Consider the following 20,944-nt stretch of genomic DNA (forward strand, 5'->3'; position numbering starts at 1 on the left):
CTCTAGTTTCCAATCCATCAAGCCAGTTCCACATGACTGCCAAACGCTCTGCTAGTTTCTCTTTCCCACAGAACATTTCCTTTTCTTGGACAAAGTCAGATCCTTAGGCCACACCCAGAATCAGCAAATATCCTTCACCTCCTCCAACCCCATGAAGAAAATAGCCTGTGTCACTCAGTATACCTAGGAAGGTTCTTCCTTCTTGGGAAATGTTTTTAATTTAATTCTCATTGCTTTCACAGATCTCTGATTTCTTTAAAAATATGATTTTTGCAATTTACTTGTTTTTCCCCTAGTTGTTTCAGCTGAATGTTGGCCTGTCACAATGTACAACAGTCTACTCTGCAGTAGAGGATTTCTGTTTACTATACAGATGAGAAAACTAAGACATAGAGAGATGGTAAGACACTGGTTTTCAAACCAGATTTGGCTGACCACTATTTCCCTAGAGCCACCTTGGATGTCATCATGGTGAGGCAAGGTGGGGAGGCTTTATTTGATTTGTTCTGAACATCTTCCTGATCAGTGACAATCTTATTAACTCATCATTACAATTTAAATTAGCTTTGTATTTTCATCATAGCCTAGGATCTTGTATATATCAGCCGAGGGCAACAGGACTTTCTTAAGGGCACAGTCTCTTTCTCTTCGGACACAGAGATTCAGATATGATGCAACTGGTGATGATTAATAAGGCAGACTGGAGGTGAGAGGAACATACAGTTTCCTTTCCTCATGATTCTCTCTGCCTGGGGGGAGGAAACTCTTCTGCTTTCCATCCTTTCAATCTCTTCTAAGTTCACTCTAATGGGAAGAATTATTCATCTGATTGTACACTTAATGAGGCTCATTACACTAGTTAGTGGGATTCCAGTGTTTTAAAGGCAAGAATCCAGACTCCACATGATTTATTTCTTCTCTTGAATCCATGCAATAAAATTTTCTTTAGCCTGTCTTCACCTGTTGGGGGGTGGGAGTGGAGGATGGAGAGGAAGCCATGCCTCCTATAGGGAGCAGAAAGCCTTAAGTCTCTAAACCAAGGTTGAGTTTTCCAACTCAACTTTGTTTCCCACTTGCCTACTATTCTTTGTCCATATGTTCTCTTAGTCCATATATCAAGAAGGGAGAAGTGGGTAGAAGAGTTCAAGTACCAGAACTCTGAACTCTTTAACACATGCTGTATGCTGAAAAGACCCATGTGTCTTTTATGCCATCTGACACTGATCCCTTGGTTCCAGCTTCAGAAATCTGTGACCTTTGGACCTTTTATCTTGGACTTGCAATCTTCCTGGATCAGCAGTGCAGAAAGTGTTGGCTCTCCCTCAGAAAGGGTTGGGTGTCAGACTTTTCTCTTCAGTATTCATGTTTCTCAAGAGGCCATATTAAATCATGTCTGCTGAAGCAGTGCTCCCTGGTACCTTTGGGGGGGCTTCTTCCTTTCACCTATCTCTCTGGGCATTCCACTTCAGCTCATCCTAAAATACCTGATTTGGTTGGGTTTTTTGTTTTGTTTTGTTCTTGTTTGTTTTATTTTCTATAATGTACTACAATTTCTTTGAATAAAGGGGCTATAATTTGCCAAGTATTGCTCCTTTGCCAAGAAGTATAAAGAGCAAAATAATGTAGACATACTCAGAACATCCAATCGTCAAAGACAAATGGAGAATTTGAGACTACTCTAATTTTCCTTCAAATTCAATTCAGCCTGGTATAGTATTAATAGATTCTTCATTCTAGTATTTTTTCTCAACTTTTTCAATCTCATTTTATTCAGTAAATGTACTCACTTATTGACAGACTTACTTTTAGAATGATGGATTTCTGCCAAAGTTATTTTTCAAACTTTGCCTTGTTGATTAAAAAGTTCTATCAGTCTCCCAGCTAAGCAGTACTCTGTGCTTCTGGAAAGGAGGAGCATGCAGCTAAGGTGTTTTTATATTCTACGTTATTTTGATCCTCTCAAAGAATAGATCTAATCTCTGCAGTCTATTTTTAGAAATGAAATGAATTTAAGCTCAAAGGTGCTTTAAATAAAAGCACCATAATTATACTTGCTCCAAGGTCATGAGGATTTTTTAATCTCCATTTAACAACAACTTCAATTCACGTTATTGTTATACTTAGTAATAATGGAGGTGAAGGAATAGATTTGCCAAAAGATATACAACCAGACCTGCTTAAAGATAGGAAATGTGGTGCTCATTTGGTAAAAACCTTTTTGCTACTTCTAACCTGCCTTCTTCCTTAATCCCAACAATTCCTGATGAAATATCAGTTGGGAGAAGTGAGCCTATGATATCGAGGGCTATACCCCAGCTCCAGGTCTAGTCACACCCAGTTTTACATGATCAGAGAGTGAGAACTCCTTAGAAATGTACAAAGCTTGCACAAGACTCAATCTACCAGCTCAGTTCCACCTGAGGGATTTACACAAACCATGAAGACTTTCTAGCTCTTGTTACACAACTCTTGGCACTCACTGCAAAACGTCAGTGGGTCACCTGTGCACTCTTTTGCTATGGACTGAATTGTATGCCCCTCCTCCACCCTAAATCCATATACTGAAGCCCTAACCTCCAATATTATGGTATTTGGAGATGGGGCCTTTGGAAGGTAATTAGGGTTAGATGAGGTCATAAGGGTCGGGTCTTCATGATGGGATTAGTGACCTCTTACAAGAAGAGGTCAGAGAGCTTGTGCCCTCTCTCTGCCATGCAAAGACACAGCTGAAGACAACCACCTGCTACCCAAGAAGAGAGCTTCCTCCAGACACCAACCCTGCTGGCACCTTGATCTTGGACTTCCCAGCCTCCAGAACTGTGAGAAATAAACGTCTGTTGTTTAAGCCACCCAGTCTATGACATTTTGTTATGGCAGCCCGAGCTAAGACATAATTCCTTGCTCTTTTGGAGAGTTTACAAAAGGAAAGCTAAAAAAACAACAAACTGTTTAGGAAGAAGCTTTCACTGAATTAGAAGTGAAAAAGGAAAAGGGCTTTGAGTTATTGCTGGAAGGACACTAAGGCCAAATTCCCTTCACTGAGCCCCTGGCTAGGAACTAGAGAGGCAAAAATGAAAGGCAAGAACCTGCCCCCAGCACCCCATTCTAGGTTAGCTACTTCCAGAGGTTACTAAGCAAATAATGTCAATACCATATGATAAGTGCTAAGACATGGGTATACTCAGTGTTGCAGGAACAAGCCCACATCGAGATGATGCCTGAGCTCATCTTGAAGGACAGATAAGAATTACCAGGTGAGGAAGGGTGAAAAGGGCTTTCTACGTGGAAGGAACAGCAGGAACAAACTCACAGACGCTAAGCCACTGGGTATTAACGGAAAATGCAAAGTGTGAGTTGGGTGGAGGCCACCATTAAAGCTGAAGGAAACCTGAAGAGAAAGAAAAAACCAGTAGCTGGAAACTGCTTTTTCCTAGCAAGGTATTGAAAAAAATCCCATGGGAATCCTATTCCCTTAAAGACCGTGAGCAGCTGGGTCCAGGACGACTGGGCGTGTAGCATGTCTGGACTTGGACTTCAAAAGAGCTCATCCCAATCTGTTCTTGTGCCGTGTCCGTGGGAGAGCAGCGGGCTAGCACTCTGAGAAGTCCCCAGTGTCCCCTTGCTGTGTCACAAACTCACTGACTAATCTCAGGCTGGCCGTTCCCCTCTCTAGATTTCAGTTTCTCCCTCCCTAAGACAAAGGAATCATCTATAAAGTTATTTCTCAGGGACTGAAATTTTATTCTCTCGCTTACAACTTTCTTTTGAAAGGGATGGGGGAATTTTATTCATTCCTTGACCTGTTCCAGTGAGAATTTTCAAGAAGCTTAAAAAGACAGTCTTTACAGACTTACAACATCTGTAGGAAGTAGATAAGAGAGATGAAGATAGGGGGAAAACAAAGACAGGGAGGCAGAGATGAGGCTATGACCCCAAGTCCACGCCAGAGATGTCTACTGATGCAGTGGGGAGGGGACTACACGTAGTAGGGGAGGAAGCAGCTCAGGAGTTTGGCTGTAGCCACAGCTGTGAAGATCCATGGTCAGCCACACAAGGGGTGTCCCTAAGATGCAGGCAAACGGACTGCTTGGGAGAAGCCATTTAATGTCAGTCTGTCTCCGAAGTTTAAACTGAAAACATAGTTACAGACATTCAAATATATGTTTCAAAAAAGCACAGAGCAGTTAATTTAGGAAACCTGTCAAATGCCACAGTGAAGCCCAGTGTAGTGACCCAGAGGAAAGAAAATGTCTTGTCTTGTTCCCATGCCATTTACAAGGTACACCCGTGTACAATTTAGGAAGCTGAGAATAGAGAAATCTGCACCACGGTCCTCGCCTGGGTTCCATTACAGAAAGCAGAAAGTCTGAGTGCAGGGAGCTGGCGGTGCAGCCAGGAGCCCCGCCTGCCTCCATCAAGGAGACAGCTCAGCAGAGGCTGCTTTTCTCTGAAGAAACGGTAAAGCCTGTGGAGCAGAAGCAGACCAATAAATACTTCTGCAACGCTACCGGGAAGCCTGAGCTCACTTTCTTTACATTGGCACTGAGCTGAATATTGATTAGAAACCCTCTCCAACCATGACATTTAAGAGAACTGGTGGCCGGTGCCCAGAAGAGTGAGGCACCACTCTGTGGGTTCTTCTCTTTCCCCAGTAAGTGAAACCGCAGACCATCTGCAGTGCAAAGACAGGGTCAAAGCCAGAGCTGGGAGGGTCTGCTGGACCCAACACCTGGGCTTCCCAGGGACCAGCAGGAGAGGAGGCTCAGCTGTGCTTTCTGAGGATGGCACCATTGCAGCACCTACATCAGATTTTTAAAAACTGAATCATAACATAAAGTAAAATGCACGACGAGCTTGAATTTTAAGTGTAGGGCTTGTTGAATGTTTACACCTTTTTTTTTTTTTAAAGAAGATGTTGGGGGTAGGAGTTTATTAATTTATGTATTTATTTTTGCTGTGTTGGGTCTTTGTTTCTGTGCGAGGGCCCTCCCCAGTTGCGGCAAGCAGGGGCCACTCCTCATCGCGGTGCACGGGCCTCTCTTGTTGCGGAGCACAAGCTCCAGACGCACAGGCTCAGTAGTGGTGGCCCACGGGCCCAGCCGGTCCGCGGCATGTGGGATCCTCCCAGACCAGGGCTCGAACCCGTGTCCCCCGCACTAGCAGGCAGACCCTCAACCACTGCGCCACCAGGGAAGCCTGAATGTTTACACCTTTAAACACCCATGTAACCACCACCAGACAGAGAAGGAACCTAGGTTCCTTCCCAATCAATAAATCTGAATCACCATGTGGCTGTAGGCTCTTTTTTACTGCAGTCTACTATTCTATTGTATGGAGAGATCAAACTTTATTTCTCCTTGATTGATGTATGGTCTATTTCCTCAGTTTGGGGCTGTCATGAGTAAAACTACTGTGGATATTCCTATTATGGATTAAAAAAAAATAACAGTCTTACTGAAATAGAGTGCACATACTATAAAATTCACCCTGTTAAAGTGTACAATTCAATAGCTTTTTTAGTATATTCACAGTCATGCAACCATCACCTCTAATTCCATACCACTGAACATGTCTTGTGGGCATATGTCTTCATTTTTCAATTGAGTGTACACCAGGAGTGGGGTTGCTCAGTCATAACAAACCTTATTTAGCTTTAGTGTTTTCTAAACCAGAAATGTTATGCCACATCCTCACCCACACTTGGTATTGTCAGTCTCTTTAATTTTAGCTGGCCTGGGTTGGGGCGGGTGGTGTATGTGTGGTTCCACATCAGATTTAAAACCACTTCTGTCTCAAATCTCCATTCTCTTACAACCAACCTGGCACAGACTGTGAGCTGCATTCCCCTACTGAAGACTCATCCAACAATCTTTAGGATTGATGCTTCTTCTTTTCCTTTTTCTTTCTTTTTTTAAATAAACACCTGTGACTTCCAAAATATTCCATCAAATGATAAATTAGGTTCCCTGAGTTACTTGAAAAATTGAAAAAAGAACTTTAAAACCCACGGTGCCACTTGAATCCAGTAATTTTAAATTCCTCTTGACACTAGAATGACAAAATGGAGCAAAGCAGAAGCAAAGGTTCTCTAACTACAGGTCAGCAGTTCTCAAATTGTAGCCAAATCCCAAATACAGAAAGCGCTTCAAACGTTTCTCCATCTGCAAGGGAAAAGCTCATTCCTTTCAATTAACATGAACAAACATTAACTGCTCAACATACATTATTTCATAGAATTCCTGCAATATTTCTGTAAAGTTATTAGTTACTCCCATTTTACACATGATAAAACGGATACATACAGAGGCGAAGGAATCTTTTTAAAGTTACACTGCTGGAGAGTGGGATTCTTATCCAGCTCTCTCTGTCTCTAAAATGCGGGGCTATTCGTCACTACTCTCTGCTGTCTCAGCTTCTTAGCCTGGAATATGACAGGTCACTCTATAAATCTCTGCTGAATAAACTTGCTGAATATACATTTTCTCATAAAGTAACTTGAAAAAAATTTTTTCAGGGAAAAGAAAACCCTCATAAGAAGCATGAGGGGCTTCCCTGGTGGCACAGTGGTTGAGAGTCTGCCTGCCGATGCAAGGGACACGGGTTTGTGCCCCAGTCCAGGAAGATTCCACATGCCACAGAGCGGCTGGGCCCGTGAGCCATGGCCGCTGAGCCTGCACGTCTGGAGTCTGTGCTCCGCAACGGGAGAGGCCACAACAGTGAGAGGCCTGCGTACCGCAAAAAAAAAAAAAGAAGCATGAGTACTGAAACGGAGTCATGCATTGTGTAATTCTTAGAGTGAACAGTCAACCACCCAAGGATAACATGAAAATAAGAGTAACTCTGACTGGCTTCACAAAAGATAACGGCAGGACTTGATTGGATCTAAGTGGTTCACACAGCGTAGCTCAACCTAGATGTCAGAGCAGGGATATTTCAGTGGAAAAAGCACCAGTTCACTGGGCTCAGAACTGGGCTGGTTTTTCCCTTCAAGTGAGAGTAAGAGATGTCCTCACAACCTCAGGCCTTGCATTCCCACCTTAGAAATCCTACCGTAAGCAGTGTCAGCACTGCTATTCCAAATTGCCAAGTGTTTGCTGCCATTTGGCCACACCATTCAGAGCTTTTTACTTCTCTCCATGCACCCTTAAAACGTTAGGATTTGGGGGACTTCCCTGGTGGCTCAGTGGTTAGGAATCCGCCTGCCAATGCAGGGGGCACGGGTTTGATGTCTGGTCCGGGAAGATCCCACATTCCGCGGAGCAACTAAGCCTGTGCGCCACAACTACGAAGCCTGTGCTCTAGAGCCCACAAGCCACAACTACTGCAGCCTACGTGCCTAGAGCCCGTGCTCTGCAGCAAGAGAAGCCACCGCAATGAGAAGCCCGCGCACCGCAACAAAGAGTAGTCCCCGCTCGCCGCAGCTAGAGAAAGCCCGCACGCAGCAACGAAAATCCAACGCAGCCAAAAAATTTAATTAATTAATTAATTTTAAAAGTTAGGATTTGGGAGCTCAACACTTTGGGAGAGAGGGTTTTGGCAATTACTCGATTTCCCCTTTTGCTGGAGTACACTTTATATGTTTCATCCTTCACAGATAGCTAGAACATTCGAGAAATTAGAAAAGGAGTTCACTCCAAATAACTGAAGGAGAGGTGTCTCTTTGTATCCCCCAGGGCACCCCCAGAAGTCACATGACAAGAAGACAGATGTGGAAATGTAGACAGAGAGAGCCTGTTCTCCTCATAATCTACCCCCCAAAACCACCCAGATATGCACAGAAACAATCAAATAAAATTACAAACACAATCTAACACTAGTTTACATGGTATCAGGCAATTCAGTATTGACTAAAAAAACCTTTCCTGCCACATATTTGACTAACAGACTGGCTATTTTGGAGTCACATTAACAAGCACACCTGCTTGTACTTAACTGCCTGGCCTTACAGTTAGATGCAGTCTACTTATAGAAAAACAAAAACATCAGAAATCTTAACCTAAAGAACCACTGGGCCAGTTCAAAGTGACGATGAAGAGTCAGGAGGGGAAAAGCAAGTTTGGACTACTTTTTGTAAGGGAGGACATTTTAAACAGGAAAAAAAATGAGCAAATGATTATCATAAGCAAATTCCACTCTGGGGGATAAAACAGGAGAACAAGTGTGGGGCGGGATCCGATGGGGTACTTGGGGGCCCCGGGGGGCCAGGCCACCAAGATGTCTCTAAGGCACAGCGGGAGAGAAGAGCTATTTTCACAAAATGGCACCAAGTAAATATCTACTAAGTCTTTCACATCCACATGTCATTCCTTTCTGTTTTGTGTCAAAACTTAGCTGTCCCATAATGAAACTATGTTTCTTCAGATTTCCCCAAAACTGCTTCATTTTATTAGCTCTGATTACGCCTGCTCATTCTCTAAGGACACGGGCAGTTGGTGCTGCCTGAAGCTTGCCCTCTGGTTTGGGCACATACAGGCCATGAAATGCTCCTTGCTAATTACCCCATGTCCGGCCATACCTTGGGGGACTTAGTTCTAGTGATTGAGATAGAAGATCTTCATAACGAAAGGTGAACTCAAACTGGATTAATGGCACAATTAAGGGAAGGAATATGTACATTACAAGAGCATCACTGGGGGCAGTGGAAGGTACTTCCATAGATACATGTGGGATTGCACCTCTGTTTCTGACATGAGTGCACAAACCTGCCAAGATGTGTAAAATAAGATCAGTGTGTTTAAGCATTCACTTGGCACTCATTTATTCGATGCTATCCTACAGTGAACCAAGGACACATTGATTCATCCCCCCAGCAGAGGCTTTGTAAACTTTCCCAATGAACTGGCCTTTGTGTTGCAAAAAATCACTTTAATTTAGGTGTTATAAATTGTCTTGGATACTGACAGCACTCTTATAAACCTTGCAGTCAGAATATTTACAGAAATTCCGGGCATTTCCTTTAAAGCGAATTCATTCAGGTCAAAAGTTGAGAAATCCAGAATCGTTATCATATTTTTGTAGTACAGAACATTGGGATGATCAATGGTGCTAAAAATAGCCCAGAAAAAATTAGGAGTTCATAATCGGAAACAAGAAAAACAACAACCTTCTCCAAAATAGCAAAATGTCCATTAACATCACTCACTTCCTTAGGAATTATTTTGACAATAGGAAATGGAATTTAATTTTTTTTCCCTTTAATCCAAAACTGTATTTCCCCTCCCATGTGTCCTCTGGGAAAACCTTGCTTATAAACGAATCATTCCCAGATAACCAGCTTCTTGCTGACTGTTTCCATACAGCTCAACAAACACAGAGAAGCTCCTGAACTTGCTATTTCACGTTCCTGTTGCTTCAGTGGTGATGTCATGGAAAGACATAGACATGTTATTATTGCCCAGCTAGAGACCGTAAAGGAAAGTTATGCCGCTGCCTCTAGGTTTTCATTTTCCAATGAAAATTATTTTCATTGCCCTAGCCGCTTAGACTGTGAAAAAGAAAAATGATTTAATTAGGAAAACAGTCATAACTCAATTTTGTAAGCGCATTCTTTCAACATAAAAATTACAGGACAGCACAGCTTCATTGGGTTTGATCATTTATTTTCATCGGACCATTCTAGAACACATCAAGGTGCTGAATAACAGCTCGAGGAAGTAAATTTAAAAAATATGAAGCTGCTCCCCAGAAAGGAAAGCTGCTCCCCAGAAAGGAGTGTGGAGTCTTAAGAAGCTGAGAAAATGGGAAGAAATGCAAATAGCGAACTGAGAGGAGTGGCCTTCTCTTTTGTGATTGCCTTTTACCATCCAGGAAGGGAGGAAAGACAGCAACAGGCTCTGCACACCCAACAGATGGTGATGAAGATGATGAAGATGATGATGATAAAGAAAAAGAAGTAACTGTGCTTGTTTCAGCAGCACACATACTAAAACCATAATGATACAGAGAAGGATGACATGCAAATTCATGAAGCATTCCATATTTTTTTGTAACTATGGGAGCTGAGAGATGTTAACTAAATATATTGTGGTAATCATTTTGTAATATATACAAATATCAAATCATTATGTTGTGTACCTTAAACTAACACAATGTTATATGGCAATTAAATTTCTATAAAACTGGTTTTTTTAAAAAACGGAGAAGAGTAGTAACGGAGCAGGAAGTAGAAGGCAGAGGAGAACTAACACTGTTTAGCATAGACTAGACCCAGTGAAAACGAAACATGATGGGGATCATTAACTATACTTCCAGGACTTGTCTGTAGTCTGTCCTTGAGTGTGTATGTGTGTTTGTGTGTGTGTGTGTGTGTGTACGCGCACGCACGCGTGTTTGCATGCACCAGAAATTGAATCTAAGTCAGATTCCAGAACCTGGAAGATTTGTTTACTTGTCACCTCCTCAGAAATTCAAGGTGTGATTTCACGTTAAGCTCTGGAACTTCCCTACAAATATATCTAAAAAAAATTCAGTGGAGAAAAAAATTATGTTATTTAGAAGTCATAAAATCTGTGTGATTCCAATATAAAAGACACTAAGCTTCTTTTCTTTCTTTTTTTTTAAATTCCACCAGAAACAGCAAGCATTTCACCCATGGTCTTGGGAGACATTTGAAAATTCTGAACATCAAACCCTGAGAGCATCTGTTGAGGACACTTTTACAAGTTCATCCTATATTTAAAACAGGTTGAATTTTACCTAGTAAAACTCACATAGCCAAGCCTCCTTCTTAATTCAATATCTTGGCAATAGGTCAAGAGAAATATCAACATGTCACTGGAAAAAGAAAGATGTCAGGCCATGCTCCCAAGACCTGGCCAAACAGCCTGAGAGAGAGGTGGTCGAAACTCAAGAGAAATTCCTACCCACTTAAGAGTTCTTCATAAGGATGAATCAAACGGAGGCTAAAACTTACCAGTATAGTCTTCTCAACTCTTTTAAGAGAAACTCCTAAGTGGGAAACACAGTTCAGGACTTCGGTCCTTTTACTACACAAGGATGTGTTGTTATGGGGACAGCTTTGCAGGCTCCCTGGCAACCCTGGTGTATAATTAAGGCCAGTGATCACAGAACAGCCAGAGGTGGTCTCCATGGAGACCAACAAACACACATTTCCACAGGCACAGCAACTGTTCTGAATCAATGACTCTTTATATAGGTTTAAAAACATTGTGAATGGTACATCAATTGCTTCCTTTGTTAGGCAATGCCTGATTAAAAACACGGTGAGAGAGCTGGTTCTCTTGCACCCTAAATTCTGAGCAGTGCCTAGATAGGCAGTTCCCAACTCAATTCATAACCTAGAACTAGCGAATACAAATGGAAAATCCAGACTCAGGAATCACTGGTTAATCTGGAGGAAGAATTAAACTAGTGGTCGACAGAGCCAAGGAGGGCCTGCCAGCTGCCGGCACTCACTATTCCAGGGCTGTCTAAATATTATTGAACCCTCTAGCAAGGTAGACATTATTATTATACTTGTTTACAGATGAGAAAATGAAGCACACACCTAGAAAGTGTGGCCGAGCTGGGACTCAGAGCTAGGTCAAAATTAAGTCTTGGTCGGGATTTAAGTAACTTTACATAATGCTCTGTGTTTGCATAGCACTTTGTGGTCTATCTTCTTATACATTCTGCCTTTTTCTTGAAACGTTGAGGAGTCAGGTTCTAGAATTTTCTCAGTTTGCAATATTTCACCCCTTGTTCTTTGCCTCCCTGCACCACTTCTGCACCCACCACACGCTCCAAGTTCAAAGACTCACGTGGGACCCCATGTCAGGAGGCTGCACCAGGCTTCCCTGGTGGCGCAGTGGTTAAGAACCCGCCTGCCAGTGCAGGGGACACGGGTTCAAGCCCTGGTCCAGGAAGATTCCACGTGCCGTGGAGCAACTAAGCCAGTGCACCGCAACTACTGAGCCTGCGCTCTAGAGCCCACGAGCCACAACTACTGAAGCCCACGCACCTAGAGCCTGTGCTCTGCAGCAAGAGAGTCCACTGCAATGAGAAGCCCACACACGGCAATGAAGAGTAGCCCCCGCTGGCCACAACTAGAGAAAAGCCCGCACACAGCAACGAAGACCCCACGCAGCCAAAAATAAAGAAATTAATTAATTAATTTTAAAAAGAGCTAAACCTATAAAACATATAGAATAAATCATAAAGGAAAATCTTATTGACCTTAGATTTGGCAAAGATTTCTCAAATACAACCCCAAAAAAGAAGGCTTCCCCATCTTCCACCTGGACTGCATGAGCAGCACTCTAGCCTAAGCAGCAATGGGAAGGGAAACCCCATTCCCTAAGCATGAATTGTGACTGTCCAAACTCTAAATAAGAACAGGGACAAACATTCCAATTAACCACATATGGCATTTATACATAATCTTCCCTGAGAGAAGGAATTTGGTAATAGAGATGGAAGAAGGTCGTATTGCTGAGTGGTTTCCTACTTTACTCTGATCAGTTCTATTAAAGACTTTTTAAATCTGGCACATGTTTCATTAAGTAGGCACTGACAGCTAATGATATGGTTCCCAGCAGATCATCATTATATATAATCCTACAATTGAACGTAAATGCCATCAGCATTCAGTCCCAAGTATCAGATACAGTCAGCACTGTTAGAGCTCAATTCAATCACATTTTTGAACTATCTTTAGATCATCTAGTCCAGACCCCTTGCTTTATGGATGAAAAAGCTGAGGACTAGAGGGGTTCGGTACAGAGTGATCAAAGCCGAAGAGTCCTTCCTTCCCTGAAACCCCTGAAATCCGAGTTCCCTGCCACGTGACTCAAGGAACAGCCTCCCTCCGATCTTCACCCTTCTGCCAAGGCTCAGGATAAAGGCTTTTCATGTTCTCTAAAGTTAACCGCCCCCACTCTTTCCATTTCCCTTTGAAACTCATTCTCCCAGTTTCCCCTCACTCTCTGGCATCGTGAAGTCTCTGTACACAGGTGTCTTCCAGTCTCAAGCACGCCCAAGTCCTTCTTTTCCTAGAACAGAAGTTGTCTTTGTTAGATCTACCCACCGCCAATCACAATCTTCTATACACTTTTTATGTATTCTTGAGTATTTATGATCCGGCTTTTGCCCCACTCCGACCCCTGCCCTTTGCCTAAGACTGTTTCCTCAAAGGTCAGCAAAGTCCTTGCTCTAGTCTTTTCTCAGTCGGATCTCTTTGACCTCTTGGTGGCATTTTGCTTTAAAATAACTCCTTAAAATTCTCCCTTAGACTTCCCCGCTCTGAACTCTCCTGATCCCCCTTCTACCTTCCGGCTATTACTTCTCTCTCCTGCTCATTATTGGTCCCTGGCATCTAAGTATCACCCAAGCTAAGTTGTAACCCTCTTCTCTGTTCTCCCCAAATTCTTTCACTCTCTCAGTGAACTCATCAATTTATACATTTTCTTGATTTCAGCTCCATCTTTCTACAGGCGAAGCCCAAATGGACATGCAGAGCTCCGAGCCCTTGCCTACCTTTGACCCCATGTTTCCAACAAAAAAGAGCTCCATGTAGATGTTTTATCACCATACACATTTGCCTAAAATGTATATCACCAGCTTTCCTCCCCAAAGATGTTCTTTCACAATCACCTCCATTTCTGTCTGTAATGCCATGGATTTCCCACGTCTCTAGCTACAAACCTTGGAGCCATGTGTGACCTTCCATACCCATCATTCCTATGTCCAAACTATCCCCCCACCTGTTCTAAAATGATTTGTCTTTGTTATCTAATTCTTTTATCACATCACAGAACAATTATATGGTAAGTTGTGTACTTAAAATGTATTTTCCTTCTAATTGTAAGTCAGGTTTGACCTTTCACCTTTCTTCTTGCCATCACTACCTTGATTCACCTCCCTTCTGAATGGTTGGAAGTCATTTCCAATCTGTCTTAAGCACTGCCGCTATATTAACCTGCTTAAAACATTACCCTTGGCCAGTCTCATTCTGAGGTTCACAGTGGTCTCTGTGGCATGGCTTTTAGGGATACCTATAATCTAACTCTTCTATGCCCAGTTTTTCCCTTCCCCTCTACATTCTCCTCCTCCTCTAGCTAAATTTATTTCCTCCTGGTTCCCCACCTGCACATCCTTCTGCTTAACCTCTCTGCCTGTGAGTTTTTCACAGAATCCAAATTCTCCTCTGGGCCAATGGAACATCTTTTTGAGTCACTTTCTGAATATACTGGCACCCAGCAGAGTCGCAATGACGTGGGGGAAAGGCTGTATGGCTAAGTACAATTATGTTGTATTCCAAATGTCAGCACTTTTTTTTTTTTTTTCGGTACGTGGGCCTCTCACTGTTGTGGCCTCTCCCGTTGCGGAGCACAGGCTCCGGACGCGCAGGCTCAGCGGCCATGGCTCACGGGCCCAGCCACTCCGCAACATGTGAGATCCTCCCAGGCTGGGGCACGAACCCGCGTCCCCTGCATCGGCAGGCAGACTCTCAACCACTGCGCCACCAGGGAAGCCCCAAATGTCAGCACATTTTGATGTATAAGTGGTCCATTATGATTTGCAAATATTTTCTCCTAGACTGTGGCTTATCTTTTCATTTTCTTAATGGTGTCTTTTGAATTACAAAATATTTTAACTTAAATGCAGTCTAATTTATCAATTATTTTATGGCTCATGCTTTTGGTGTCATATCTAAGAACTCTTTGCTTAAACCAAGGTCATTAAGATTTTTTCCTGTGTTTTCTTCTAAGAGTATTCCAGTTTTAGCTCTAACATTTAGGTCTATGATCCATCTTGAATTAACAATGCAAGGCAAGGGTCTAAGTACTTTTTTTTCCCAGCATACGGACTGTTACAGCCTAATTTGCTGAAGAGAAAACCCCTTCTCCATTGAACTGCCTAGGCACCTTTATCAAAAATCAATAGAGCTTGGGACTTCCTTGGTGGCACAGTGGTTAAGACTCCGTGCTCCCAATGCAGGGGCCCGGGTTTGGTCGCTGGTCAGGGAACTAGATCCCACATGCATGCCGCAACTAAGAGTTTGCATGCCACAACTAAGGAGCTGGTGACACGCAACTAAGACCCTGTGCAACCAAATAAATAAATAAAATAAAATAAAATAAAATCTTTAAAAAAATACATTGACACCCTTTAAAAAGAAAAAAAAAGAAAAGAAGATCAATAGACCTTAATGTCTACCCTTATGCCAATACCAAAATGTCTTGATTATTCTAGCTTTATAGTGAGTTCCAAATTATGTAGCTCAAGTCCTCCAACTTTCTTTTTGTTTTTCTTTTGTTTTGGCTATTGCATTTCCAAATAAATTTTAGGATCAGTTTGTGAATTTGTACAACTTAGGAAGAATTTCCATCTTAACAATATTGAGTCTCTACATTTATTGAGATCTTCTTTAATTTCTCTCAGAAAGGTTTCGTAGTTTTCAGTGTATAAATCTTACACCTTTGTTAAGTTCCTAAGTATTTTTTTCTTTTTGATGCTATTGTGAATGGAATTGTTTCCTTAATTTCATTTTTTTGAACATGACTGTTCATTATTAATACATAAAACTACAATTGATCTTGCACCCTGAGACCCTGAGAAATCACTTATTAGTTCAATTAGGGTTTTTATAGATTCCTTAGGATTTTCTATGTATAGGATAATGTCATTTGTGAGTATAGACATTTTTTTTTTCTTTATTTCACTGCCCGAAACCTCCAGGATAACGTTGAATTGAAGTGGTGAGAGTGAAATTGTTGTGTTGCTCCCAATATTAGGGGGAAAATATTCAGTTTCACCATTAAGTATAATGTTAGCTATAGGTTTTTCATAGATGCCTTTTATTAAACTGAGGAGGTTCTCTTCTGTTACTAGTTTGTTGAAAGTTTTTATCATGGATGGATGTTGGATTTTGTCAAATGATTTTTCTGCACCTATTGACATGATCATGTATTTCTGTTCTTTATTTTATTAATATAACATTAATTTTCACATGTTAAACCAACTTTGCATTCCTGTGATAAATCTCATTTGATCATTGTGTATAATCCTTCCTGTAGGTTGCCAAATTTGGTTTGCTAATGTTTTGTTAAAGATCTATGTTCATGAGGGATATTGGTCTGTAGTTTTCTTACAATTTTTTGTCTGGCTTTAGTATCAGGGTAATTCACCTTACAGAATAAACTGGGAGTTATTCCCTCTTCCTCTATTTTCTACAATAATTTGTAAAGAAAATATATTTCTTCTCTAAATATAGGATAGAACTCATCAGTAATGCCAACTGGGCCTGGGCTTTTCTTTGTAGAAAGATTTTAAAATTACTACTTACATTTATTTACTTGTTATGAGCGTATTCAGATTTTCCATTTATTCTTGAGTCAAGTTTCCTATTTTGTGCCTTTGGGGAATTTGTCCATTTCATCTAAATCATCTATTTGCTGGCATAAAACTATACAATACTTTTAGTTTCTATAGGATAAGTGGTGATGTCCCTTCTTTCATTTCTAATTTTGATTATTTGTATCTTCTTATTTTCTTCATCAGTCTAGCTAGAGGTTTGCCAATTTTGTTGATTTTTCAAAGAACAAACATTGATTTTCTCTATTGCCTTTCTGTTTTCTATTTCATTACTTTCCACCTTGAACTTTATCATATCCTTCCTGCTGCTCATTTTGGGTTTATTTTGTTCCTATTTTTCTTGTTTCTTAAGGTGCAAGCTTAGGTTATTGATTTGAGACCTTTTTTCTCTTCTACTGCCTTCTGGCCTCTGTTGTATTTGATGAGAAGTCATCTGCTGATTGTCATTTTGCTTTTTCTTCTAACCTTTCTTCTTCTGGAATTCTTATTATACATTTGTTGATATTCTTGATGTCGTCCCACAGGTCTCTGAGCCGCTGTTCATATTTCTTCAATTTTTAAAAAGTCTTTGTTCTTTAGATTGAATAATTTCTTTTGTTCCACCTTCCAGTTCACTTATTCTTTCTTCTGCCCGCTCAAGTATGTTGCTGGGTACCTCTAGAGAATTTTTCATTTTATTTCAGTTACTTTTCAACTCCAGAATTTCCATTTGGTTCTTTTTTTAAAAATCATTTCTACCTCTTTGAGACTCTGTATTCATTGAGTCTTTCCTTTAATTCTTTAAACATGGTTTCCTTTAGCTGTCTGAACATATTTAAATAGCTGCTTTGCAGTCTTTTTCTGCTAAATTCTACCTCTGAGGACAGACATTCAGGCACAATTCCTATTGACTGCTTTTTTCCTGTGCATGGATTATGCTTTCTTGTTTCTCTGAGTGCCCTAATTTTCACTGAGTACTGGACATTTTAGATAGTATAGCAACTCTGGATTCTGACTTTTTCCCAGAGCATTTTCGTTGGCATTGTTGTTTTGCTTGTTTAGTAATTTGCCTGGACTAAGTCTGTGAAACCTGTCTCCCATATAAGGTACCATTGCTGCGGTCTTCACTCAATGTTTTTTTCTTGCTTTTATTTTTAAGCCGGCCTTCCTAGGGATCATCCCCAGTCTGCATAGCTTAGTGTTCTGGCAAAGACTAGTCAAGAGGTTTTGCTCAAACACCTTAAGCCAGAAAGCTTTCTCTCTGCTTCTGACTCTGTATGTGGGCTGGGGAGCACATTCAAACTTTAGGCTGTTTTCATGTCTGCCCCGGCTTTTCTTTCTGCTGGTCTCTCACGTGTCCTCTGTGTGTGCACACAGGCTCTGTTGACCAGGGACGTGTATGTGTCTTGGGCATGCTCCATCTCTGCTGCTCATGCACACAGATTAAGGTAAATCTGGCATTTATGGAGAGCTAGCAAGCCCGGTGGCTGTCTCACCTCCCAGAACTACCTGGTAAGTCCCCAGCTAGACCACTGGTCCATTGCTTGCCCCAAAGAGGTAAACTCAAGCTAGTGGAGCTTCCTGTTCATTTACCACCTAGACGGCCCCTTTACCTGACAATACTCCAAAGAGAGTGAGCCCCTTCTGGAAGCAGAAGCAAGCCTGTTGGTTTTCACAGCCTGCCCTGCTCCGGTTGAAATAGAATACTTATAGAGATGGGGGGAAGGGAATGAGAGCAACCTAAAGCAAGAACACCACTAACTCATGCTGTTCCTACCCGAAGTTTAGGAGTTTTCATGAACAAATGCCTCTCAGTTTGTTGTGTGCTTTTGGTCAATTTTTAGAGAGCTGAAATGGATATCTTTGACAGTCTTTTTCCAGCTTTCTAGTTGCTTCTGGGGGAGAGGATTTATCAACCTCGTCATTCTGTCATGCTCTAAGTCAGTATCACAGCCAACTATTACATTCTTCTGGAATGTGAATTATTAATGCTATTAGAAAGTAGACAATGCAGGTGGAAACATCGCTGTGAAATCTTACTTTCAAATAAAAGCGTTTGTTTTTGCTTTCTGGGGGAAAAATCAGCCAACAAACATAAAGATGGCTAAAGGTACAAGTTTAAATGATTACTGTATTAGATTAAATTAATTAAGAAATCTCACTCAGTGGAAGCAGCACCTAGGGCACTGTAACTTGACTCCTTTACAGATTTTAGGGAAATGAAATGCTCCACTAGAAAGAGCTAGCCCCAAAGCATTAACATCCTGCATCCCAGAGCTGGTTTTTCTGCTCCTTCTTATTTTCCCACCTCTCTATCTTATGCTTCAACCATGATCAATACACACTGGGCATTTTTATTAGTCCCTTTTTTGAATGGTCCATCAGAGTCCCCCAATCAGGCCATCTGTCTGTTTTCCTTTTTCAATTGCCTCTGACAGGCTGAGACCTGGGCAAGTCACTGGAGCTCTGGACACCCTCACAGCTCCCAGGAAGGAAGATAAGAACTGCCCCATGCATCTGGGGGTCCAGTCTCTTCGAGCAAGAGAAGGCTTAGAGGTGTTTTGTTTTGTTTTGGCAAAACCTCTCTTTTTCAGATGGGAAAATTAAGGCTCTGGGAAATTAAGGGGCATACTCAGGTCACCTTCCAGGAATGTGAGAGATCAGTATGTCATGCTGATAAAATAGGCAGAAACCCTCAGAAATTGTTACCTGAACAAGTGAAGGATCAGGCTCAGGGCCAGGGACTAGAGATGACTCCATGAAGACCAACCTGACTCTGAGAACACTGGACACAAGGGCTCCTGAGATGGATTCTTCCCACCCCTCCCCTCTCTCTTACCTTAGCAAAGAAAATCCAGGCTGCACAGTGCCCTGGGGTCATAAGGCTTTTTAGCTTCACTGTGTTGACCATGAGAAAGAATCCTAAAAATCCACTGGAAGGAGAAAATATACTTTTGTTAGTGAGACTTGCCTTCCTATAGCCAGTAGCTAACTATTTCCTGTTACATTTTGTATTTACCTTTACAAAAATTAGTCGATATTTAGTTATTACACCACCCCTATCTCATCTCTGTTTTCTAGTGATCTCTAGATAAAAACACCCAAAATTAAAAAACCCATTAAGCTCTACTATGCTAAGGAGCTATGAAGAGATCATTTCCCTGGAGGCGGGGAGTGGGTATAGAAATTTGGGAGATCTCTGGCTAAATCATGAAAGAAAAAAAAAATCTGGAGGACAGTATCTCCTGCTTCCTCCTGTATTACTTCTGGAGCTTGGTGCTTGCCAAGGTAGAGCTTCAACTTTTTTTTCAAGCAGAACAAACTGTTAGGAAAAGACTTCCAAAGAAACACTCACCATATGAAGTCAGAGGGTCTGGACTGGCCCCTTGGTTCAAGGTAAGAACCTAAAGGGGAGGGTTGCGTAACAGAAGTCCCCTAAAGCAGGGTGGCCTACACAGACGCTATACTTTGGGAATGATGTCTGAAAAAGCCCTCACCTCCCAAGGGAGACTGAGGCTGGACAGCATCTTGGGGGCTATCCAGAGGTTTGGAGCTCTGCATACCTCCTCCTTTGTAGCTCCAGGGTGTCGGGTGCCACACTGCCATCTGACCTCTATTATAGGTGCTGGGGTATGGCTCCCACCCAGATCATGAGCCCTGAGAGGGAAGGGCCCCATCTTGGGCTTCTCCATATTTCCCCAACAGAGCCAAATAAGGTGCCCTGACCATAGCAGGTATTATGTAAATGTTTGGCAGGTGTACTTGGAAGCAGGTTGAATTGACTAAACGCACCTAAGGCCAAATTTCACAGAAATGTGCACCTTCATTTCATTAGATTCGATTAGGTCATAGCCATATTCTTGGGGCAGGACCAGGGACAGGGATTAGGTTTCCTCTATATACATTTCAGCCTGTTTGGCCTAACTACCCACAAAGTTTGCACAGGTCTGCACTTGCAGTCATGGGAGCCTGGGCCGCGCTGATTAAGGCGTTGAGTCACTCTCACAAGGAGCCCCTGTGGGGAAACAGGAAGCTGGAAATCAAGTGATCCGGGATTCTATTCCTGGCTGTGCTCACCGACCCTCATAACCTTGACCAAATCCCCACTTTTTTCCCCTTTTTTTCTTGCCCCAGGTTCGGTTCTGTGGCCTTAAAGCAGGAATAAGCATAGTGCTCTTCATCCTATTTTATGGAAATCAGAGATTTTCAGAACAGAAAGGTTCCCCAGCCCCAAGTCTCACTTTATTAACAAGCAAACTGGGTCACAGGCGTAATGAGAGTCCAGGTTTCCTGGCTCTTCCGAAGCTCTCCCCAGCCCTGCAGACCTCAACGTGGAAATGTGCTCTCAGCCAAAGAGATGGAGTGAGATGCTGCGGGTGCCCAAGGTCGCGAGGCTGGTAGAGGACAGTGAGGCAGCCAGCCCTCCAAGGCTCCTCTTGATGGTGTCCACCCCCTGCATCCCCAACAGGTGCCTGTCCCATCCCCCATACCTCGGTCCCCTTTGGGCTTCTCCTGTCCTCTCCATACCTGGCCAGAGGAGGGCATAGTTCCACGTTGACCCTTGCCCTCAGCACAGACTCTGCTACTAGGACTGAGTGACCCCTGGCTTGTGACCCACACGCTCCTGAAAGCGTCCATGACTCTTTCCCAT

General features: G+C 42.3%; 1 protein-coding gene across 7 annotated transcripts in view; it reads right to left on the minus strand.

Moving 5' to 3' along the window:
- Positions 1-20,944, minus strand: part of TMEM241 (transmembrane protein 241) — a 108,325-nt gene that overhangs the window by 22,517 nt on the left and 64,864 nt on the right. For 4 of the 7 annotated variants that reach the window (XM_081252077.1, XM_081252079.1, XM_081252078.1 and 1 more), the window contains exon 13: positions 19,133-19,226. In XM_081252077.1, coding sequence (XP_081108203.1) covers positions 19,133-19,226 — 94 coding nt within the window. Of the gene's footprint in view, positions 1-11,937; positions 12,323-12,657; positions 12,990-19,132; positions 19,227-20,944 lie in introns of those variants that run through there. The other 3 variants (XM_081252080.1, XM_081252075.1, XM_081252076.1) reach the window with 2 other exon arrangements.

Source organism: Mesoplodon bidens, assembly GCF_964165515.1.
Source record: "Mesoplodon bidens genome assembly, chromosome: 13".
Lineage (NCBI taxonomy): Eukaryota > Metazoa > Chordata > Mammalia > Artiodactyla > Ziphiidae > Mesoplodon > Mesoplodon bidens.